At 45.7% G+C, this 16,992-nt stretch overlaps 1 protein-coding gene across 3 annotated transcripts in view; it reads right to left on the reverse strand.

Moving 5' to 3' along the window:
* LOC105719189 (ubiquinol-cytochrome c reductase complex assembly factor 1) overlaps positions 1-16,992 on the reverse strand; it is a 110,752-nt gene that overhangs the window by 1,921 nt on the left and 91,839 nt on the right. For all 3 annotated transcript variants that reach the window (XM_012455113.2, XM_064382347.1, XM_012455114.3), the window contains 2 exons: positions 9,292-9,369; positions 2,209-2,322 (listed from right to left, as the gene is read on the reverse strand). In XM_012455113.2, the coding sequence (XP_012310536.1) occupies positions 2,209-2,322; positions 9,292-9,369 (192 nt within the window). The remainder of the gene's footprint in view (positions 1-2,208; positions 2,323-9,291; positions 9,370-16,992) is intronic.

Below are 16,992 nucleotides of genomic sequence, written 5' to 3' on the forward strand. Positions count from 1 at the left end.
AGGGTGGCCACTTCCCCTCTCTGAGATTTAAGTTCCCTTGTCTGAGAGAGGAGATAGAAACAGGTACCTCATAGGACACATGAAGAGATTCAGCACTGTGCACATATGCAGTGCTTGGCACTCACACTTTCAACAGATGTATGCCCTAGTCTCCTAGTGGGCTCCTAGTCAGCGGGCCCCAGTGTCACCCCTCTAGGACAGTAAGGGCAGCCTACCCCCTAGACAGCTCTGCCATTAAAATGGTCACCATCGAGAGAAGTCACTTCTGCGGGGCCAGGCTTCATCTTAGACTTTAGGTCATTTCCCTTCCAAGAATCCACCACTCTGGCTGCTTCAGCTTCCAGCTGCTGACGCTTGAACTCAACCCCAGGCTCTCACACGTGCCTCAGCTCTGGGTTCCCACTTGCCCTGCCATCTCTTCCTTAAGCCCACCCCTCCTCCTTGTAAGTGACTCCATTTCTGTCCCCAGTGTAACCGTTCTGCCCACCTCCTGGGTTGAAAACCTCAACAGAACCTCTGGTTGGCTCTTGGGCCATTGGCTTACACCAATCAGTACTGTGGGTAGGACTGGAGTCTGCTCAAGGCACGGCTCCTGCTCTTCCTTTCCTGGCCTTCAGCACTCTGGCCTCCCTGTATCACATTACGGGCTGGATTATTCGAGGGTCAGCCGTGTGCCTGGGCTTCCTCGCCAATCCATGAGCTGGCTCCTCGAGGGCAGGACTGGGTCTTATTAATTGCTGCTTTCCCAAGACTGCCTGGTACAGCAGGTGCTCAAAAGGTTTGCTGACAGAACTGGGTCCCCACCAAAGCTCCCTGCTTTCCCAAGAGCCCCATCGCTGTTTTCCACTGCCTGACTCCCACTGGGGCAACACGGAACCTCTTGTAGGGACAATGGTTATGGCAGCCCCTTCCTTGAGGGCCCTCGGAGAAGTCCCAGCTGCGTCTTGTTGTGGCCTCTGGCACAAGCCCACCACGGCAGATGGAAACGTTAGGCAAACCTCTCAGAAACAGCATTTGCTTTGCCAATTGCTACTCCTGTCTGAGGGCGAGTCCAGTCAACAGAGAGAGTCTCAGAATTCTCCGTGGGTGGGGCCCTCTAGCCATGCCATGCCTTCTCCCTGGCTCTGGCAGATTTGAAGAGTGGTCAAACAGAAGTCCTGGCTTCTGGGATTCTCTATCCTGTGGGTCTGCAGAGCCCCAGTATGTGGTTTTTCCTGCAATGAACAAGCTAGTCCTATTGGCCCTGTCTTCTCAAGAGCTGAAGTCCAGCCTTGCCTTTCCTGGTTGTTGGAGGCTTGAAGACCATGGACACAAGTGAACAAGAGAGTATCTGTGGGGTGACACCCCTTCAGCTCCTGAGGCCAGGCCATGAAGCAAAGATGTGACTCATGGGACAGCCTGAGCTGTCTGAGGCAGCTGATACCTCAGTGGCCACATGAATCACGCAGCTTGGGGCCCTAGGGCAGCTGTGCAGGCTGACTAACTGGGAAGCCCTGGAGAAGCCTCTATGTCCTCTTCCCTGCCAATCAGCTCACTCATCTATCAAGCATGAGTTTTGCATCAATACAGGAGCTGAGGGCTGAGGGCAGATTTAATTCCCCGGGGACTGAGTAGAGCTATGTGGGTAAGCACCTCCCACTGTGGAGCTTTCTCCTAGAAGCTTTGATGTCAGGGAGCCCTGGGGAGCCAGAGGGGTGAGAAGCTGAAATGGGAGGGACCCTGCTTGACTGGGGAGAGCATCTATCAGGAAGAGGCTGAGGGGTGTCTGTGGAATGCTGCCTGCTGCCCTGTCCTGCTGAAAAGTCAGGAGCAGCAAACAAATCCAAGTGGGTAGAGAAGGAGCCACAGTGGGCAGCTGCCACTACCCCCCATGCTCATATCTGCCAGGACTCTGTGGGCACAGTTGTTAGCATAGCACCAGGTGCACAGGAGGCAATGAGGTACGTAGTGAATGAATGACTCAAAGTTCCTGAAGGCAGGAGACTACTCAGTGCCTCTTTCTCTCTCTCTTCCCGTTTCCTGCTCCCTGGTCCAGTTCATAGTTGGACACACAGAAGGCACTCCTCTTTCAGTGTCTGCCGCTGCTGCGATCTGGTCAGAATTCTCTCAGACTGGTCCTTGGTAACTCAACCACTCACGATCCCCTGAAAGCCCAAGAGGATGACTCGCCATTGCCAGGACTCGGTGGGGAGGGAAAGGGCTGCTCACCTGTTTCCTCACATACTCCACCAGCAATTCAAGATGTCTAGGGTCTTCACATTTCCGGTTGAAGAAGGTCCTCCAGAGGGCAGCGGCCAGCCCATGATCGTCTGAAAGGATCCCCTGGAACACACAGCACAGCTTTGGTCTCCTGAGGGGATCCACAGAACCAGCACACAGACACCACCAGGGATACTGTGAACATGCTAGCAACCATGGACTCCCCAATGCATGAGATGGAAATGGGGCAGCCACACGGTAGAGATGGAATGTCTTACAAGGGCATCTGCCCAATCCCTTCATTTTATTACATACAGAAGGAGAACGGGGGTCCAGATGGGCCAAGCCGCTGGTCAGGTGAGGCAGAGCTGGGACTCAGGCATGGCTCCCTCTACTCTGTACTGTGCCTGGCCCAGGCAACGCCTGAGAGGCCAAGAAGAGAAACGGTAGCAGCAATGCTGCCCTGCTGTCCACAGGGCACAGGCTGAATACTGTGAATGTATGTTTCTCCCAGGAATGGAGGTAGGCATGGATTGTGCCTTCTTGCTTGGTCCAAAGACATACATCTGCAAGGCAACTGGCTCTTTGGGGAAGGGAGCCAGCTATCTTGTCTTCACTGTTACCCAACTCTGGGCCCAGCCTCTCCCTAAGTAGAAAAACAGGCTGTTTTTCTGGGGCCACAGAACGGCAGCCTCAGAGCCTGCACGTGTGTGTGTGTGCCTAATACTGCCTCTTTCGGCATAGAGGAGACTTCTGTTGGGAAGCTCAAAGATTACAGAGGCAAATAAGAGCCCCAGCGACCAGCTAGGGACATTTTCTAGCTTGAAGCTCTGGGAGGGGAGGGCTGAGAGTCTTGCTTCTTGGGGTGAAGGTAACTGATGGAACAGGCCCTCGGTCCTGGTGCCAAGGTAATGTGTGGAACCGATGTGCTGACTTGGAGTTAGATGGCAGATCAGGTTCTAGTTCTGCCTCTGCCAAGATCAGTGATGGTGGCAATTCACTAAACTGAAGTCTCAATCTTCTACTTCTTAAAAACAGATAAAGTTACCTGCTCTACTTACAGCACTCTTGAACTATTTGTTAAGTGTGATCTGTTGGATACAAAGATTAACAGCATGCTTTGGCAGACAGCTGGGATACAGTCAAAACAGTGGGATCTGGGAACCAGAGCATCCAAGTTCAAATGCCAGCTCTGTCACTTGATGGTCCTGTGGCCTTTGAAAAGCTATTAGCCCTTCCTGAGCCTCAGTTTCTCATGGGTTAAACAAGCATAACAATACCTATCCCACAGAGTTGTTGTGAGAATTAAGAGATACTGGCCATGAAAGGCTCTGTAAGTGGTAAACATTACCCAAAGACCCAGGATCACTTTATTGGACATTATGCTGTGGTCTGTCCTCATGGGCACTGTGGTATATGAGGTCTGGCTCCAGGCCTGCTGCCAGGAAGGGCCATGTCCAGTATGGGGTGCTGACAGTTTGGAAGAAAAACATTCCACCTGTTCCAAATGCCCTCTGATAAACACTCCTTACAGTTCCACAGCTTAGGACTGTCCTGGCACAATGGCTGAGTCAGGGAAACTGGCTTCTTCTGACAAATGGGGACAAGAGCTGAGGACAAGCTCAGGCACATCACCCTTCTCAGGACAATTTGCTAGCACAACAGCGTGCCTGTGTCTGCTGTGCCTGTGCACGTGCCAGAGTGCTGCTGGCAGCAACCTACATGTGCTGTGCAGAAAGGAATGGAGGTAGGAGCGGGTGTTATGGGGACCTGGAGAATGGGCAGAGTCTAGGACGGGAAAACAGGCAGCTTTAGCAGCGGGGGAAATGGCTGGGAAAGGGCAAATCCATAATCGGGAATTCCTGACCCATCAAAAGGAAAAGGATGACTCAGTACTCACTAATAGTGAGAACAACCCAACTGTTTCAGACTGTCAGGGTTCCCTCACACACCTGGCTCCTAATGATATGTATGCCAAGTAGAACAGATATTATATTCCCATTTGATTCACTTTGTTTTGTCTTGAGATGGAGTCTCACTCTGTCACCCAGGCTGGATTGCAGTGGCGTGATCTCGGCTCACTGCAACCTCTGCCTCCAAGTTCAAGTGAGTCTCCTGACTCAGCCTCCTGAGTAGCTGGGACTACAGGCATGCACCACCACAACCAGCTAATTTTTTAAATTTTTAGTAGAGACAGAGTTTCACCATGTTGGCCAGGCTGGTCTCCTGACCTCAAGTGATATGCCCACCTTGGCCTCCCAAGTGCTGGGATTACAGGTGTGAGCTACTATGCCGAGCCTATATTCCCATTTGAAAGATAAGTAAACTAAGGCTTAGAGGCTATCTAGCTAACTGGTGGCTGAAGTAGAACCAGCATGCTCTGAGGAGGTGGGGGATGGTGACTGACCAGCTCTAGTCAGAACACAGAACCTGGCATAGAGTAGGAGAGCAATCAGAATGGCTGAATACCCAGTGCTTTGAGAGGTCAAGCTGGGTGGATCACTTGAGCCCAGGAGTTCAAGACCAGCCTGGACAACATGGCGAAACTCTGTCTCCACAAAAGATATAAAAATTAGCCAGGCATGGTGGCACACGAGTATAGTCCCAGCTACCCGGGAAGATGAGGCAGGAGGATCATCTGGGCCTGACGAGGTCGAGGATACAGTGATCACACCACTGCACTCCACCTGGGTGACAGCGTAAGACCCATCTAAAAAAAAAAAAAAGAATGGCTGAATAAATCAAAGAACACAACTTCAGCCTTCTTCCCAACACACTGCTAGCGTAAGGCAGTGAAAACAAATGAGAGACTAATCTGAGGGTGCACATTTCAAACTGAGAAAGCAGAAGAGAAAGAAGCATCCTGGGAACCAAACATTAAGGTGAGTTGTAATTCTGCCCCTATCTAATCCGGTGCCTACTTGTTTTCCCACACGACACAATGAAGCATCCTTCAGAAATTAAGACACCTAGGTCTAGAGTACCTGAGAGGAAGCCAAGGGGATTGTTTTGGCTTTAGAGGGTTCTGGTTCTGATTAAGGGTTTAGAGTGGCAGAGTTCCACTCAGTGAAGATTAATTTGACATTATTACGTGCTCGGCATGATGCAAGGAACACAAGAGTCACAGCAATATGGTCTGAGCTCTCAGGGAACTTGCAATCTAGAAGGGACAAAATCAGTGCACATCTAAAAGCAGCACACAGTAAAATCCTGGAGAATGAACACATGCCAAGCTGCAGAGTGAGACTCAGCTATACTCTGCGTGGCTGCCTCCCAGTCCTACAGTCTTAGCTTTTATGACAACTCCTCAGAGAGACCTTTCTGGTCCACACTAAGTCATTCCCCCTGTTATTCTCGCTCACTGCACTCTACTGTAGTTAGATATTTATTGCTTGTTTATCTGCCACTTGTTTACTGTGTCTCTCAATTAGAAGATAAACTCCAGCGGGGAAGAGCCAGACTACATTTGCTTTATTCATCAATATATTCCCATGGATCACACATGGTAGACACTCAAAATCTACCTGTTAAATGGGTAATGAATAGATGGGAAGGGTGTTGAAACTCACAGTAAAAACATAAGAGATCCTGAGAGGTCAGGGAAACCTTTGTAAAGAAGTGGGCCTCTAAGAAATAGGAGGATTTGGAGAGCTGCAGATTATTCTAAGCAAGAGAAAATATTCAAAACATTTACAGAGGAAAGGCCTACAAGGTGCACCAGGCCCTAAAGCTGACCAAGACTCAGCTACTCCCCTCAACCCCTCATTGTTGGGTAGAGTCTCAGGCACAGCATGTTTAAGGGGCAGTAAGGCAAATGGCCTCACTAAGAGAGACAGCAAGAAATATAAAGGCGGATAGGGCACATAGCAATGGGGACAGTTCACAGAAGGCCTGGAAGTTCAGGGAGCAATTTGGACCTTATGTCATAGAACACAGGGAGGTTCCCAAAGCATCCAGTGAGGGGGGACAATCAAGCAAGATGCTAGGAGAAGGTTGCTGTAGAACAACGCTGTCCAATAGAACTTTTTGTTATGATGGAACTGTTCTATATCAACACTGTCCAAGATGGTGTTGGTAGCCACATATAGTAATTGAGTACCCGAAGATCTGAATTTTCAATTTTATTTAATTAATTTAAATCAAAATAGTTGCATGTGTTTAGTACTGAATAGCTCTAGAACCTTGTGAATCCACGTGTGGTCTGTAAAAACGGCTGCACTCCATCGCCTGCATCTGTTAGCAATGCAGAATCTCAGGCCCCACCCCAGACTTGCTGAGTCAGAATCTGAATTGTACCTAAGTCCTCCAGGTGACTCACATGCACATTAAAATATAGGAAAAACTTCTAGAACTGCACATAAAAATCACCTGGGAACTCTTACAACTACAGATGCCTACCTCCACCAATTAAATCAGAATCTTTTGGGGGATAGGGCCCAGACACTGATATTTCTAAAAAGTGCCCCAGGTAATTAGTAGATTTCCCAAACTTTCCTACTCCTTTTTTTTTTTTTTTCAACTTATAACACTACCTGAGAACAAACTTTCCTACTCTTAAGAGTCACCTTGGGGTGACTTGTTGAACCACCAGGCAGCACTCCTACTGAACTGGAATCTTCAGAGTGGTGATCAAGATTTCGATTTTAAAAACACCCCAGGTGACTCTTGTGGTCAGGCACAGTTGGGTAAAATGGCTCTGTCAGAATGGACTGGATGGGGGACGGGGAACAAGCACAGTTCAGTACATTATTATTAATACTGATGAAAGGACTGACTGAGCCAGCAGAGCCACCTGCAGTAACGACATAAACAAAGGTGAATAGACAGGTGTAGTTCTTCACTCCTAAGCCTCATCTTTTTCTATATTGTAAGGCTTCTACAATTTCAATTCGTCCAATTTTATAACTGATATGTACACTTGAGCAATAATTCTCAATTCCCATCCCATTTCCCCACAAAGCTCATGTTAAATTAATGATGTGTATAGTATGCAATCTAAATGCTCCCTTATAATTCAGGATATCTAGTAAACCAGGAATCAGGAGACCCTATTTTAACTGGTCCTATGACCCTAACCAAATCATTTAACTTGATTTTTTTGGTAAGCTTATCTCCTGGCTGTAATTATTATCTTCAGGCTGGTAATATTTCCTCCAGTCTGAACTCTAGTTTCTTACTTCTGTTCTTTTGTGCATTTCTCACTCTTTGACCACCACATGCCAAGCACTATGCCAGGCCACGGAAATGCAAACAGAGTAGGCACTGCTACTACCCAAAAGACATCCCTACCCAGCCAAGGTGACAGATAATGAGAGTGTAGTAAGCACTGTGAGAGTGCAGGGAGGATGGAATGAGCTGAGCCTCAGGAAGTTCAGGAACTGCTTCCCAGGAGGGGTGATGCTTGCATTAAATCTGGAGGTAACCACAACATCAGTATAAAAGCATATGGTTAGTTTAAAATATCAGGTGTTCATTACACCATTCTTTCTACGTGCTTGAAATCTCCACAATAAATGTTGGGGGAAAAAAGATAAAATAGATACTACAACATGGATGAACCTGGAGGGCATTATGTTAAATGAAATAAGCCAGTCACAAAAGGTCAAAAATTGTATGATTCTACTTACATGAATTATCTACAGTAGTCAAATTCACAGAGGCAAAAAGTCAATGAATGGTGGTTGCTAGGGGATATGGGGCAAGGAGGGAATAATTATTGTTCAACAGGGACAGAGTTTCAGTTTAGATGATGGAAAAGCTCTGGAGATGAATGGTGGTGATGGCTGCAAAGCAATGGGAATGTACTTTATGCCACTAAACTGTACACTTAAAAATAGTTAAAATGGGCTGGGCGCAGTGGCTCATGTCTGTAACCCCAGAACTTTGGGAGGCCAAGGCAGGCAGATCAAGTTCGAGACCAGACTGACCAACATGGAGAAAACCTGTCTCTACTAAAAATACAAGATTATCCAGGCGTGTAATCCCAGCTACTCAGGAGGCTGAGGCAGGAGAATCACTTGAACCTGAGAGGCAGAGGTTGCAGTGAGCCAAGATCACGCCATTGCACTCCAGCCTGGGCAACGAGAGTGAAACTTTGTCTCAAAAAACAAAAAAGTGGTTAAAATGGTATATTTTATTATATGCATAGTTTACAATTAAAAAAAAAAAAAAAAGATGAGCTAGATCCAAATGTCCTGATGTGGAAGGGCACCCAATACACAGTTCAGTAAAACAAGCAAGTTGCAGGATAGTGTGTATAATGTAACTCTAGTTGCATAAAGAAGGAAAAAACAAAGGTGCTTGTCTATGCACAGATAACATTTGGAAAGACATCCAATAAACTATGAATGAAGTTTCATCTGGGGCAGGATAGGAAATAGGCCTTCTAATTTCTACTTCAACCACTTAGGTACAGTTTTACAAACTTTTATTTTTTATTTTTATAGATGGAGTCTCGCTCTGTTGCCCAGGCCGGAGTGCAGTGGCATGATCTCAGCTCACTGCAACCTCCGTCTGTCTCCCAGGTTCAAGCAATTCACCTGCCTCGGCCTCTGGAGTAGCTGGGATTACAGGTGCCCACCTCCATCCATGCCCAGCTAATTTTTGTATTTTTAGTAGAGACAGGTTTTCACCATGTTGGCCAGGGTTGTCGCGATCTCTTTGCCTCCCAAAGTGCTAGGATTATGGCATGAGCCACTGCGCCTGGCCTGCTTTTATAATTAAAGCAAGAAAAAAAAGTGTGTACTTTGCCTGGCAGACCATGCTGTTTACATGAATGTCCTCCTCTCTCAGGGAGCACATATGCCTCTGTCCCTCCATTCAGCACCCAGCAGCCACTCAACAAATGCTAACTAGTTGAATGGTTTGACCATATCATATACTGCTTTCTTTCCCAAACATGTGGCATGTTTCCCAAACATGCTGGGCACATTCATTCTAGCTGCCCCGTCAATGAATATGAAGAAATAAATACCACGACATGGTGGCAGCCAGTGCAGACAATGGTGCCTGCAGCTTCCCTCAGAGTCTCTCATCAAAAGCCTTTGCTGGGGGAGGCCACTATCCTGCCTAAGCCTTGGCAAACAATCTTACCTCATCATATCCCAAGATTGCAGCATAGAAATTATCTGTCATGAGGATCATGTTCTTCTTCAGGATATAGGGATTAACCTACAGAAACAAATGGCAAAAACAAAAGTATGAAAGAAAGAAAAAAAAAAGCCAAAAAGATCTTTGACTCTTAGCTGTTACAGACTCTTAGTAGCATAGAGAGAGGGCCACCAACTAGTCAAACTGCCAGTCCATTCCATTCTCAATTCCCTGACCTGTCAGGATTCTCCCCAATTTGCCAATTTCTTTTAGGTTTTGATCTCAAATTACACGAGTTGGTTTAATGAACTGAGCCCCAACCACGTTTGATTTTGTGCTAGATCCTATGAACCAAGCATAAGAAACAGTTTCCTGATTGGAGGAGCACACACCAATGTAGGAAAATAGGATATAAAAAATAATTACACTGCAACATGTTGCCTCAAATCCTATTCCAAACATGATGCTGAGTGATAAGTGGGTTTTAATGCAAACAGCCTCTGCTTGAGGGAGCTGGTTAAGGGCTCTTTAGGAGGTAACATTTAAGTGAACCTTGGAGGAGGAGGAGTTTGACAGAGGAGAGTGGGGGGGAGGAGGGAGAGAGGGCATTCTAGACAAAGGGAACAAGGTATGCAAAGGTGCAGAGGCTGGAAAGAAAAGGACTGTGCAGGGAGGGTGTCAGGGAGGATGAATGGGCAGGATCACAGGAAAGGTATGTTGAGATCAGGTTGGGAGACATCTTAAGGGCCACTCAAGAGTTTTTCGTGGTGAAAAAAACAAAGAGAAGGAAGTGGTCAGAGGTGGGAAGAGGAGGGAGAGAGGCAGGACTGTGAGAGACATGTTGAGGAAAAAGGGGGGAACTCTGAGGCCATGGAAAGGAGCAGAGAACAAAGCAGGGGCAACTCTGAAGCAAGAAGAATGTTAAAGTTAACAGATCATTTTGACTGGGTGATGGTTCATGCCTGTAATCCCAGCACTTTCGGAGACCAAGGCAAGCAGATTGCTTGAGCCCAGGAGTTCGAGACCAAGCTGGGCGACATGGAAAGCCCATCCCTACACACACAAAAAAAATACAAAAATAAGCCTGGCATAGTGGTGCATGCCTGTAGTCCCAGCTACTTGGGAGGCTGAGTTGGAGCACGTGAGCCTGGGAGGCGGAGGCTGCAGTAAGCCAAGATAGTGCCACTGCACTCCAGCCTGGGTGACAGAATGAGACCCTGTTTCAAACAAACAAACAAAAACTCAGATTGTTTTAGAAATGCAATTCCAGTGAGTTGGTTGAGAGCCTGGTAGAACTCCTCTCTCCTCTCAGGGAATGGCCTGGAGGGTCTTCAGGGCCCAGAGTGCAGTTCATAGGATGCCTTAAACAGGGTACAACTCTGACCTCCAGACAGTAACATGTTAGAGGCAAGGCCCACGTTTTATTCCTTTTTAGGATCCCAGCAGAAAGCCAGAGCAATGCATAGCACAGAGTAAGGACTTGCTATTTGAACTGAAGGTTTTAGAAACAGCCAAAAGGCATTTGGAACTTTATATGGAGAATAAGATTTGTGCTTAACAACTCTGACGGTGACCATGCCCATGTTCATCTTCTCATTTACCAAGCACCTTTCATGGGTCCGGTACTCTATGGACATTATCTCCTCTAATCGCCATCAGAACTCAGAGAGCTAGATGTGTTACAGTCACTCAGACTATAGGTGACTGTGTGAGAGACTCAGATGGGTAAAGTGATGCCCTGTGTCACATAGCAAATTAACTGATAAAGCTGAGATCAGCATCCAGGTCGGTCTGAATCCAGAGTCCACACTTGTTACAGTCTGCCAGAGCCCTGCTTCATGTGAGGATAATTTTACTTTGGATTGTGATCAAAGAATGAGCAATTTTATCCTGTGGCTCATAACTAGTCTCAGAAGTAAAGCAGAAAGGGTAATCTGGATTTAGACTCAGAAAACCTGGGTTCAAGTGATAGTTTTGCTATGTACACAGGATGTTATCTTAAGCAAGTCAAACTGAGTCCATTTCCTTTTCTTTCTTTCTTTCTTTCTTTTTTTTTTTGAGACAAACTCTTGCTCTGTTGCCCAGGCTGGAGTGCAGTGGCACGATCTCGGCTCACTGCAACCTCCGTTTCCTGGGTTCAAGCGATTCTCCTGCCTAAGCTTCCTGAGTAGCTGGGATTACAGGCACCTGCCACCACACCCGCCTAATTTTTTTTGTATTTTTAGTAGAGATGGGGTTTCACCATATTGGCCAGGTTGGTTTTGAACTCCTGACCTCAGGTGACCTGTCTGCCTCAACCTCCCAAAGTGCTGGGATTACAGGTGTGAGCCACTGCACCTGGACCCTTTTCTTTTAAATGCCCTACACACAGGGCTGTTTGGAAGAGCATGTGAGTTAGCATACATTCATTCATTAATTTAATAATATATGTATGCTGAAAGCCTTGGTAAACTGCAGAATGCTCTGCAAATATAAGGATTATAAGTAATAACTTCTGGTTTGTTTACATAAAACCAAAACCAGTTCCAATGCTTTATAGTCATGGATAATTTTCAAAAATGAAAGGATTGTGAAGTTCAAGGCTGGAAAATGGGAGACTGTATGTAACCAGGAGTGGAAACCATGACCTATCCCACACACCTTCAACCAGGGCCACATTAGCCATCCATACTTGGTGTTCTCACAGCTCTCTGGGTAGACTTTTTGCCCTGGGTACACAACACAGTTTAGAGCTGCTTATGCACCTGTCTCTCCCACTAGTCTGGGAGTTACTCAAGGGTCATAGGAACCATGTCTGATTAATCTTGGCATCCCCCCTCCCCCCGCAATCATTTGGTCCAGAGCCTAACACAGAGCAGGGGCTAAGACAGGCTTGCTGGCAATTGAATTTTTACAAGGGCCTGAGTACTACGCCACGCATAGCATGTTCTATCCAACCGATTTTTTTTGGGGGGGGACAGGTGGTGGAGTTCTTCTTCTCCTTTCTTTCCCCCTACTGAATACATTCTGCATTTCTGGAATTTCAGAAACATATACTGCCAAACTTCTACTGTCCCATCTTTTAGAAAGGGATGGGGTAAAGAGAAGAGTCAAGAAACAGGCCAGAGCTAGAGTTCATTCCTGTTGTCATGTGAGGATAAGACTGCAACTCAGACCTCCTGATAGCCACTTTGAGGCTTTCCCTACTCCCACAGGAGTTGTGTCCAACACTGAGGCAGAAGCATCTCTCAGAGGAAAGCATTCACTGAACCTGCCTAGGAGAGCTAGTTTGTGTCATGTATCACACCATTAAGCTTTGAAGCTGGAAGGGCCCTCAGAGATAATCTAGCTCAATACCCTTGAGCAAAGGGCCAACTGAAACCCAAAAAGAGACTTATTCAAGGTCATACATCAAGTTAGTGTCAGAGCCAGGATTAGAACCTGATTTCTGGGTGCTTTTCCTACTTTAGCATCTGCAGGGTACTTCCAGAGATCACCAATACATTCATCTACAAACCTCAGTTCTTGCTTTCCAGCAAGGCCCACATACATACAAATACATTTTCTCCTGTTGGGATAAACCTGCATTCTGGTTGGCTACTGCCCAGGAAAAACGGAGCACAAGAGTAGAGTTCCTTATTAGCAAGGCTCCTTGACCTCCTGGTCCTATATTCTAACTCCAGTGACCTGTAAGCTGCCTCTCCCTTCACCTCTAGCTGAGACAACGGCAAGCTGCCACAGCTAGAAATGATTTTCAGATATCATCACCCAGGCTGGATTAGATTATGAAAAGGGCCCTTCCTGGAAGAGGGTGGAAGTGCGATCAGTACAGACACATGATCTGCAGGCAACAGGTGAGGGCAAGTGACAGCAGCTTCCTCAACTACCAGATTCACTCAGCAGGGCCGGCCCTTCTAGCTAGTCCAGCAGCCAAGGGGAGCGGGATATTCCCTCTGGCGAACCCCTGTTGGATTTTATTCCCTCATTTAAGTTTTTGGTTTCTGGTGTGCAGGTTCCCTGCCTCTCCACTGCCAGATCATTCTATGTGGAGCACTCTGCCCGTGACTACACAGCTGTACCAAGCAGAAGAGAAACTCCTTCCAGATAGAGTTGGGCTGTTCTCTTATTAAACTCATCCTTTCCATAATGCTTTGCTTTTCATAAAAACCCATACATACAGCACCATAAGGAAAAGGTTCCTTTTATATCAGTTACTCATATTTTCCCATTTATTTAAGCCATTAAAATTCATGCAGATATTTTATAAGCCATCAGGATTCAGTGACTGGTATTACTGAATGTTTAATAATAAACTAAACAGAAGAAATCAGAGGGTTAAATGATGACTGCAATTCCTGTAATGACTTAATTAAATTTTTATTGAGTACATAAACTATGATGTCACTTCTAGCCAACCATGGGCCTGCCTTCCCAGCATGTCACAGGGAGGGAGCACTCAATAGGAGCCTCGGCTAAATGAGCAGCAGGTCTCAGCTGAAATGGGGAGGGGAGTGAGGCTCATGTAACACACTCAATAAATTATCCGTTCATTTTTAAACAAAGTCCATGAGTTATAATATATTTGCCATGCACTTTTTATGACATAATAAAAATGTTACCTTAAGGATTACTTAACACATACTACAAATGTTATAGCAGAGGCAGGCACAAGGGGCAAAGAAAACAAACATGAGCAGGCCAGGGACAGGTCCTGGAGTTTATGTCCCAGGGGAAACAGCATAGTATATTAAAAAGGGAATGCAAAAAAAAGAAGGGGATGCAAGAGTTCAGGGTTACTAATCAGCAAATTAATGAATGAGACAACCAACAGGGAACACAAGTAAGGCAATAATGAATCTTGCAAGCCACATGTTTAATTAAAGTAGCATTCTCGAGGAGGAATATTAGCTTTAAAGAGATGCCAGTTCATTCAAGGCCAATTCGCTGCTCTCTTTCCCCTTTTCACTGTTGCTGCTCTTAAAGACATTTATGTGACTGCTTAACAGAGGAACCAGACTATGTGGATACAGGGACTGATGGGAGATCAAGTTTTAACTCCTCCATGAACTCTACAAGGCTTCTAGTGATCTGCTCTTGGTCATCTTTCCTGCCTCTCCTCCTCTTGCCTCCCCACTTTACCTCACCCTGCAATCACTAAAGTATGTGCACAGATACATCATGCTCTCATCTATTTCTTAGACATACTGCTGCCAGGAATCCTTCTCTTCTTTATCCACTGATGGAAGGGATGCTAACTCCTTATCCTCTACAGCTTAGCACACGAATCATTTTCTCTACAAAGTCTGCCCTCTCCCCAGTCTACAGGTGCCCCAAAGTGATTCAAGTCTGGAGACAGGTCCCATCATTGATTTTTTTTACCAACTGCTGTCAGCCCACTTAATCCCTCCTAAAGATGCTAACAGACAGGAATAGTTACTGTCTCCACTTTAGAGAAGAGGAATCTGATGTTTGGAAAAGTTAGACAGCTAGGAAATAGTGGGGTCAAGATAAGAATACAGAGCAATCCAACTCCAATGCCTACCTGTGTTGGAACAGACACCGTAGGAATGTAGCTGCCCCTTCTGTGCCCCACAGCTCAGGCTATCTGCAGAGGAAGAACTAAGAAATGCTAATGTGGTCTTGGGTAAACACAACTCAGAAATTCCCGTTCCAGTGGCAGCTAGAGACGGGCCACCAGATGGGTCATCAGTGGCCAGTTACTAACACATCAGTTATCCCTAGTATAGCCAAGCTCCACTGGTGGGAAAAACTGAGGTTGGGAGTGGGTGTAATTATGGTGGGAGGATGGGAAAATAGAAGAAAGTTGGTATGGAAAACACTGATGAGCATGAAGGTGAGAATAAACTTCAAGGTTACTAGCTTGAGGCAAAGTTGCTAACAGCAGCAGACTAAGAATTTGTGTGAATGAATGACAAAGGACAGCTAGAGTTGCTGGCTGATGTCTAAGGACTATATCAAATTCATCATAAGGCAGCAACACAACACGAGATTGTAGGCCATGTTTTAGTTGTGTCTGTAGTAGACAGTAATGCCACCACCAACGCTTTGCAGTGCCAACGCCACGTTCTACAGTCATTGTGCAGCAACAGGCTGACGTGCACTGAACATCAGCTAGCCTATTTAAAGTTCAGGTGAGAAATTAGCCCACTGTGGAATATTCTGTGAGATACTTAGGAACAGAGTAAGAGTAGATAGACAATATAGAAGGGGGACATGGAGAGACCAAATAAAAGTCTATCTGTTACCTACGTACATTATGACTGAAAGATCTACTGAGGGTCTTTTAGTAATGATGACAAAATACAAACAAAACTCTGTGTGTGTGTGTGTGTACATGCATACACACATATTGAGCAGTTCCAGAGTAAACTGTTAATACCAAGAATAAAAAGAAAAATACTGTAAATGAAAGACAATTTTTCTCTTTTTAGAAAATAATGTGAACATTTAAATAAAGTATATGTTCCCACTGTGATGAAAGGCCAACTTAAACCTGGCATCAGGAGATCCATTTTAAAATCCATTTTAAACATTTCAAACTTTTAATGTACAAGGAAATCTTACTATATGATGACATGATTTTTAAGAATATTCCCTTCTTGGCTGGGCAAGGTGACTTACATGTATAATCCCAGTGCTTTGTGAGGCCAAGACAGGAAGATCACTTGAGGCCAGGAGTTCAAGACCAGCCTGGGCAACACAGTGAGATCCTGTATCTACAACATAGTAATAATACTACAAATCCCTTTCTTATTTATTTAGAAAATTCCAGTTTTGCTGCTCGGGATCTACATGTTCAAGACTGCACAGCCTGACAATGTCCTGAAAAACAAGGGACATGGTTGGCACAAAGAACTGCAGAATCAGCAGCCCTAATTTCTACATAGTCACGAGGTACAGGAATCCTTTCCTCAGACTTGGAAAATAGCCAAGAGAGAAAAGATGCATGTCCTTTTTGTCTTTTTGAGGACACATATGTCTTCAGAAATTCTAGTCATTTGTCCAGCTGAGAAAGCATGCGAACACATAGTAAGTCCACAATCATCTACAAAAGGAGCTGATGAGGTATATTAGGTTTTGGGATGATCAAACTACCACAGCAATTTACTTTTCTCCTCTTTTAGAGCATTTGAATAAGGGGAATATAACAGCTATAATCTACTTTGGTTTCTGGAAGCTTTTTATAGTATACCACATGACAAGTCTCATGCATACTCATTAGAGAAACCAATACCTGGCTTGAAAGAGTCGTAGTTTTAACCACAGCACTGATGGTACAGAGTCCTAAAGGAAATATTCCTGGGGACTATATAAAACCCATACTGATAATGATGACAGTGATGGTAGTAACAATGATTATGCAATGTATTTGATAATGTTTTCATTTTATGATCTTATTTGTGCCTCATAACCACAACTCTGCCCTCGAGGAGCTCACAGCCAAACTGCTACTGTTGTCCTGATTCTACAAAAGCATTCAGCCGGGCGTGGTGGCTCAAGCCTGTAATCCCAGCACTTTGGAAGGCTGAGGCGGGTGGATCACGAGGTCAAGAGATCGAGACCATCCTGGTCAACATGGTGAAACCCCGTCTCTACTAATACAAAAAAAATTAGCTGGGCATGGTGGTGCGTGCCTGTAATCCCAGCTACTCAGGAGGCTGAGGCAGGAGAATTGCCTGAACCTAGGAGGCGGAGGTTGCGATA

The sequence above is a fragment of the Aotus nancymaae genome, unplaced genomic scaffold, assembly GCF_030222135.1.
Source record: "Aotus nancymaae isolate 86718 unplaced genomic scaffold, 86718_ANA_hifiasm-v0.15.2.pri h1tg000029l, whole genome shotgun sequence".
Classification (NCBI taxonomy): Eukaryota; Metazoa; Chordata; class Mammalia; order Primates; family Aotidae; genus Aotus; species Aotus nancymaae.